General features: G+C 42.3%; 1 protein-coding gene across 1 annotated transcript; it reads right to left on the reverse strand.

Moving 5' to 3' along the window:
- Positions 1–1,201: 1,201 nt before the first annotated feature.
- Positions 1,202–6,427, reverse strand: LOC142240188 (uncharacterized). The gene has a single exon (XM_075311887.1). It carries the CDS (start codon positions 6,425–6,427, stop codon positions 1,202–1,204), a length of 5,226 nt encoding a protein of 1,741 aa, XP_075168002.1.
- Positions 6,428–7,730: the final 1,303 nt, after the last annotated feature.

Consider the following 7,730-nt stretch of genomic DNA (forward strand, 5'->3'; position numbering starts at 1 on the left):
CGATACTAAACTTAAATCTATAATATGTATGCCACCTGGGCCGTTAGAAAACAGTAAATTCAAGGTTAACGAAGAATAAGAATAAAAAAGAAACAGAGTGATAATAAAAAGGAAAATGAATAAGTCAAACTAAAGAGAACATTTCATTTTCTAGAATTAAAAGAAATTGATGAGAAATGTAAATAAGAAAAAATAAGTTTTGTTTGGAGCGAATCCAGATCACTCGGTCTTGTTATAGTAATTTGTTGAACTGACTTCAACATACTCCCGCCTCAGCGTGGGAGAGGAATGGGGTTTTGTCCTTCGTGACGGGAGCAAGCACAGCCTACCCAAGTTCCTAGTATCACCCATCCAAAGTCAGTCGCTTGGGCGACAGGTAGAGAGACATCTTGCTTTATTACGGCCGTCTTCTTGATGTGCTCCCATGATTTCCCTCCAATGATGATGTGGATGTCGCTTTCGTTATGAAAATTGTCATGGGCAAGGGGTACCAAAAAATTGAAGTGGGCGCGAAGCCGTGTGTCGCCAATGGGCTCTGGCAACTCGAAATCTGGGTTTTCCACCAGTGGTAGAATCATTTCAAATGGGGAACGCATGCTTTGAGCGGTGAACCGACCATAAGGGGTTCCATCTGGTCTATAGGTTGGCGTAAATCCTGGGAATTTTGAAGTGGCGCTGCGTAACATCATTGAATGCTTAGACTCCGGTCTGATCATTATGGTCAAAGTTGCCTCGACTTCACCCCAAGTAACTTCAGTGCGGATGAGCGGTGTGACCTTAATTGCTGGTTGTGGCGTCAACAAGCGATATTGGTTCTTGGCTTTGGGGCATCGTTCGTTTTTGGCCTCAAGAGCTCGAGCCTGTTCTTCTGCCAAGCCTGATGGGTGGACGTGAAGTAGAGAGTGGTGCTTTGAGCCGCAATAACGACACCGGATGGGGCTGTCACACTCATCAACTGTGTGTGTATGTGCCAAGCAATTTAAGCACATATTCGCTTTCACCAGAGTTCGATGGCGTAGTGCAACGTGCAGTGAGAGAAAAAATGAGCAGTATTTGAGCTGATGGGAGGTGTTACACAAGTGGCATCTGGGCATGATGATCTGAAAGTAAAAAATAGAAAGGAGTGCGTACAAATGATTAAGAGGTAGATGGTGGGTGATCATAATACAAGTAGAGCTGTTCTAACGCGAGGTGAAGGTAATTACTGTGTGTCGGTAAGGTTTTGTGGACTGTATATATTTTGCGTGGATTTTGTAGGTAATATGCACAATTTAACGATCGGTCGAGTTATAGTGCCGCCTTTTGTTAGAATTTCTGCAACCCGAACATTTTGGTCGTTGCCATAGTGAACTTTGACAACTCTGCCGAGTCGCCATTCGGTGGGTGGTAACAAGTCGTCCTTGATGATGACAAAATCATTCGGTTGTATGTTATTTTTAGTGGATTTCCATTTGGCTCTTCGCTGAAGCTCAGTGATGTATTCGGATTTCCATCGTTGCGCGAAGATTCGGTGGAGAGCCTTTACTCGTTCCCAGCGATTCAACAGGGATATCCTGGTTTCTGGAATGTTGTGAGCAGTTTCGGGTGTGGCGATGATTGGGGCTCCGCGTAGAAAGTGGCCTGGAGTTAGAGGACTTAATTCGTTGGGATTTTCGGAGATGGGCGAGAGTGGCCTGGAGTTTAATATTGCTTCAATCTTAACTAGTATGGTCGCAAATTCCTCGAAGGTGAAGTTGTGATTGGCCGCTACTTTCTTAAGGATAGTCTTCATAGATTTAACCGCGGCTTCCCACAATCCTCCCATGTGGGGAGCATAAGGTGGGATGAACGACCAGTTGAACCCATGAGCTGCGTATTTCTCCACGATAGTGCTTCCAGCTGCTTTTATAAATTCTTGATGTTCTTTCAGAAGTTTATGACTGGCGCCAACAAAGTTTCGACCGTTGTCAGAAAAAATTGTCTTCGGGAGACCTCGCCTGCCGGTAAATCGCGCAAATGTTGTTAGAAATGAATCGGTCGACAGCTGCGAGCAAGCTTCCAAATGGACGGCTTTCGTGGAGAAGCATACAAAGACGGCTGCGTATCCTTTTATAGTCTTCGAATTTCGTATGGATGAGGTCCGCAGATTGAATGGTCCAGCGAAGTCCACTCCTGTGTAAGTGAAAGGTAGGGAAAATTGGACCCGCTCTGCTGGAAGAGACGCCATCAGTTGGTTTTGGAACTGGTGCTTGAAGATTGTACACGATTTGCAATTTCGAATACATTTGCGAATCAAGTTCTTTACGCGGGGTATGTAGTACCCTTGCCGAATTGCGCGAAGCATGATATGATGCTCCGAATGCAATAAAATTTGGTGCGTGAAGTCGATGAGAAGATCCGCAAATTTTGATTTCTCTGACAGTATGATTGGGTGTATTTCTTCGTATCGTAACCCGGAGTTTGTAATTCTGCCTCCCACTCGTAATAAGCCTTTGTCGTCGATGAACGGATTAACGGTCAGAAGTCTGCTTTTTTTATGTACTGGTCGCTTATCTCGTAGATTCTCCATTTCCTTTGGAAATGCAGTTTGTTGCGATAGGAGTATGAAACGATGCTTCACGAATTCTATTTCTTCATGACGTAAGACTGGGTTGTCGCAGATTAGTTTTCTTTTGCAGGCGTTGTAAAATCTAAATATGTAGCTTATTACTCGTAGGCAGCGATTGAGCGACGAAAATCTTGAAATTATTTCTTCCCCGTCGATTGTGATGTGATAGGTGGCCACTCGTTTCACTTCCAAATCTGTTGGCTCAAATGTGCGTGGTTTTGGCCAGTTTACGCGTGGTTGTGATAGCCATGAAGGCCCATGCCACCAGAGTTGACTAGAAGATAACTCTTGAGGAGCGCATCCTCGTGAGCCAAGGTCGGCTGGATTTTCGTCTGTCTTCACATAGCTCCACTGACTTACGTTAACAATATTGAGGATGTCGCTGACGCGATTGGCCACGAAGGTCTTGAGCGTCTGAGGCGATTTTTGTAGCCACCCGAGGACAATCGACGAATCCGTCCAAAGGAATAGCTCGTATTGGAAGTCGACATCTTTTACAACTTGCTGAATAAGTCGTGCGAGCAATTCGGCGCCACACAGCTCCAATTTTGGAATCGTAGTCTTTTTGATGGGGGCTACCTTTGTTTTCGCAACAAGCAGATTGACATGAGTTTTTTCGTCATTGTCGAGAACCCGTAGGTACACTGCAGCGCAGTAAGCCTTCTCCGAGGCGTCGCTGAAGCCATGAATTTGCACAGCCGCGCGAGGCGAATATCGAATCCATCGTTGAATTTTGACCTCTGATACCTTTTGTAGATTTTCGGCAAACGAACACCATCTTTTCAGAATCGGTGGAGGCACTTCATCATCCCACCCTAGCTTTTCACTCCATAAGTCTTGCATTAAAATCTTCGCGATTACTATTGTGGGCCCCAGCCAACCGAGCGGATCGAAAAGCCTTGCAATGACAGACAGTATTTTCCTTTTCGTTGTATGTGGCGTAACTTCTATGGAATCGACGTTATAATAAAAAGAATCTGTCATGGCATTCCAGCGTATGCCGAGTGTTTTTATAGCGCTGTGATCTTCGATTTTTAAAAATTCTTCGTCAAGAAGATCTTCCCGGGGCCAGCATTGGAGGAGAGTTGTACTATTGGACGTTAGTTTTTTGAGTGGAAATCCTGCGGACGAAAGCGCCTTTACAAGCTGATACTGCTTGTCTTGGGCTTCTGCGACAGAATGGGCGCCTGATAAGACGTCGTCGACATAAACCTCCTGTCGTAAGATGCACGAAGCTTTAGGGTACAATGTTTGACAATCTTTACTTAGTTCCAGCAAAGTTCTAATCGCGAGGAATGGGGCGGCGTTCACGCCAAAGGTTACTGTTTTTAATCGAAAAGTTTGTACTGGGTTGTTCGGTGCGGGACGAAATAAAATTTGCTGAAATTTCTGGTCGCCTTCATGGACCCATATCTGGCGGTACATCTTCTGGATGTCCCCATTAAACACAAATTGATAATACCGCCAGTTTCGTAGAACCTTAACCAGGTCTTGCTGCAAAATCGGTCCGGAGTGGAGCACGTCGTTTAAAGAGTGTCCACTAGTCGTCTTTTTCGACGCGTTGAATACTACGCGTACTTTCGTGGACTTACTCTCTGGGCGAACGACGGCGTGATGTGGAAGAAAATAGTTTGGTTCGTGATCGCAGTTTTCTTCATTCGACTGGACGAGTTCCATGTGGCCTAACTCGTCGTATTCGCGGAGAACTTTATCGTATTCTTGTTTTAGGTCTGGTGTCTTGCTTAAATTCTTTTCCATTCGCACGTATTGAGCGAACGCCATGTGCCGCGAGGACCCTAGGGATATGTCGTTTGGGTATTCCGGTTTGAATGGCAGTCGGACTACATATCGACCGTCAGTTTGTCGATAAGTCGTTGATTTGTAAAAATTCTCACACCATATGTCAGTATCGGATTTGGATGGAGGTTTCTCTACCTCCTCGAGCTCCCAGAATTTCTTTAGCTGCTCGTGTAGAGCTGAAGCGTCGGATACGGACACCATCGTTGAAAATGTGTTGATATTTTCGGAATCTGCTGGACCCGACAGGTACCAACCGAACTGAGACTCCCGTGCCTCTAAACCACCACCAATCTGAAGTATTGTTCCCGTTCTATTGATAAAGGGAAGATAATCACTACCAATGATCATATCGATTGGAGCTGGTTTATGGAAAAATGGGTCCGCAAGGTCCAAATTCCTCACTTGCTTGAGAAGTGTCGTCCTAATTGGCCGCGAAGGCAAGAAATGGGCTAAACTTGATACGACCAACGCCTTGACTACAATGGTGAAATCGGATTTCGGGGCCTTTAACGTAAGGACACATTTCCCCTTGCAACTGCTTACGACTGTACCCCCTAATCCCGAAATTTGAGCGTTGTGGGCTTCAATCGGGATGGACAGCTTTTGTTGAATGCGTTTGGACACGAAACTTCGTTCTGAACCTGCGTCTAAAAGCGCCCTGATTGCGAAAAGCTCACCGCAATGTTCCAAAAAAATTCGTGCTGTGGGTAAAATCGTAGTACTCTCATTTTGCGAAAAAAGTGTGTTAATTTCTTCGACCCTTTCTGTGGTATTTAGGAACGTGTTTTCTTGACTTCCGCTTGAAGTTGACGGCCCATCCAATGTTGGATCGCGGGGGCCATAGCCTTGATGATAATTTTGTGTATAAGTATACTTCGTTTCTGAGTGCAACATTGTGTGGTGTTTCCCTTTACATTTTGCGCATAATTTCTTGCTAGTGCAATTAGATTTAAAATGATTGGGGGACAAACAGTTTAGACAATATTTGTTCTCCAAGGCATATTTGGTACGTTCTTGCGGGGATAATGCTTTGAAATGTTTGCAGGACATTAACCAGTGATTCTGCTTGCACTTTTTGCAATTAGGATCACGGTTTTGTTGTGTCTCGGATACATGGAATGATTGAGACTTCGGGTGATGATTATCTTTTGTATTGGGTTTTCGAAAGTCTAAAACTGTCTCTAATTTTTCGATTCGATTTGAAAGGAACGAATCCATTTGCTGCCACGAAGGCAATTCCTTGTGATTTGCCAAGGAATCTTCCCAGGCCCGTAAAGTATCGTCGGGAATTTTTGAGGAGACAATGTGGATCAGGACTGGATCCCAGTTCTCGACGGATATGTCGTAAGATTTAAAAATTGCCAGACTGTCGTTTATGGCACTTTGAATCAATCGAATTGATTTTGGCGACTCGCTCGAAACTGATTGAACCGAAAAAAGCTTCTTCATTTGCTGATTCACCAAAATTCGCTTATTCTCGTAGCGATTTCTCAATGCCTCCCATGCTAAACTAAAGTTAGCATCGGTTAGTTCGAACTTTTTCACTATATCGTTTGCTTCCCCCCGAGTTTTACCGCGAAGGTGATACAACTTTTGAGCTGGGGATAAATGCGGATGATTCCCGAAAACCGCGGAGAAAATGTCTCTAAATGCCGGCCATTTAGAGTATCCTCCCTCGAAGGGTGGTGTGTCACAGGGTGGCAATTTCAAAGTAGGCACATTTACTTGAGGCGGGGGCGGCTGATCGACGCTAGGCTCCTGTTGAGTTGCAGAGGCGATGGCTACCAGAATGCTTTCCTTACATTGCTCATATTTAGAGAGTGCCTCTTCGAATTTCTGATTATAATCGCGGTCCTCTTTATCCTCCTCTAACATAAGTGCCTCATAACTCGTCACTAACGACTGCCATCTCCGCTCTAATTCTAGATCCTTAATCTCTAGACGTTGAACTGTCAACGTCTCTGTATTTTGCTGCTGCAGCTGTTTGCAAAATGTTACAATTTGATTGTAGTCAAACAGAAACTTTCGACGCATAGCCATCGCTCACTTACTACCAGTTTTAACAAATTTAAACTTTACTAGTTCACGAAGAATTTTTGCGTTTAATTGTTATTTCAAAGATTTGATAGCCTACGAAGACGACTGACAATTTTCCCTCTCAAAAAATTCGATGGAAATAGAATTTTTACCACCAAACTGTTAATATCTGGTATGGGATGAGATCTCGTTTAATAGTACAGCCAAAACTTGTTCCGGCCAAGCCGCAACTACGTAGAATTTCAATGAATTAATTAATTAATTTAATGATTTTCGGGACTTCGTTGCTTCCCACGCGGCTCTTTATTATTTCAAAAAATTCCAGCACCTCTTTGATGTATTCAAAGTTTTCCGAAATATTTTTCGGTCGCGAAGATTTTACAAACAGCCGTGTACGGTGGATATATGAATAATTCTACGGCAAAATATAAATTGGAACGACTTACCAAATAAGTTCTGTTAAATAGTTTTGTTAGATGTATTGTGTCTGCAATCATAAAAAATTATCCGTTTATTGCAAATTGTTTATTTTCCGAAACATTTTACACTCCACCACGGATTTGCTTTGATGGATTTAAATTTCAATTCAATTGTCGTGTTTACAATCGTTTTCTCAAGTACTTTTCTTTTTACACAATATTTACTTTTGCATCACTATCTAATTTATTCATAATTTTTTGGTACTTTTCTTTTTACACAATATTTACTTTTGCGTCACTATCTAATTTATTCATAATTTGTTTGGTTTTTTTTTTTTTTTTGTGGGAATTTTTTTCTGTCCGCGTAGAAAATTCCCTCACGGTACGGTAACCCTCTCAAGTTGGCACTTTTTTTTTGCAGGTAAAATTTTTGCACCAAAATGGCTACACTATCATAGCGGTATTTTAAACTAAATAATTTTTGATTTCTTTTCGCTTTTTTCTATGAATCCCTTTCACTATCTCCGCTTACATATAATTTAATCACTTATTATTTTTTTTCTTTTGTATTTTGCCTTTTAGTTTTACATATATTTTTTCTCCACAAAATAGTCACCACACAGCACTACCACTTTGTTAACGGCATAATTCCTTTTCGTTAATGTATTATGCTCGTCTTCATTTGCTTCTAATACATAATTTTTCCACTTGCAGCAGCTTACCTTTTTTATTTCCACACTTTCTTCTTTTAAATATATTTTATATATATATTGTTTTAAATATTACCAAAGATATTTTCTTTTCGCGAAGAAATTTTAATTTGTTGCCGGCCGATTGCTTGTTACACTTTGTCTTCTTTGTGTCAATGCTTTTGATGGCTTCTCTTT

The sequence above is a fragment of the Haematobia irritans genome, chromosome 5 (genome assembly GCF_050003625.1).
Source record: "Haematobia irritans isolate KBUSLIRL chromosome 5, ASM5000362v1, whole genome shotgun sequence".
Classification (NCBI taxonomy): domain Eukaryota; kingdom Metazoa; phylum Arthropoda; class Insecta; order Diptera; family Muscidae; genus Haematobia; species Haematobia irritans.

Coding starts and splice junctions, on each gene's coding strand:
- LOC142240188 (XM_075311887.1), bottom strand. CDS start 6,427: ATGGCTATGCGTCGAAAGTTTCTGTTTGACTACAATCAAATTGTAACA.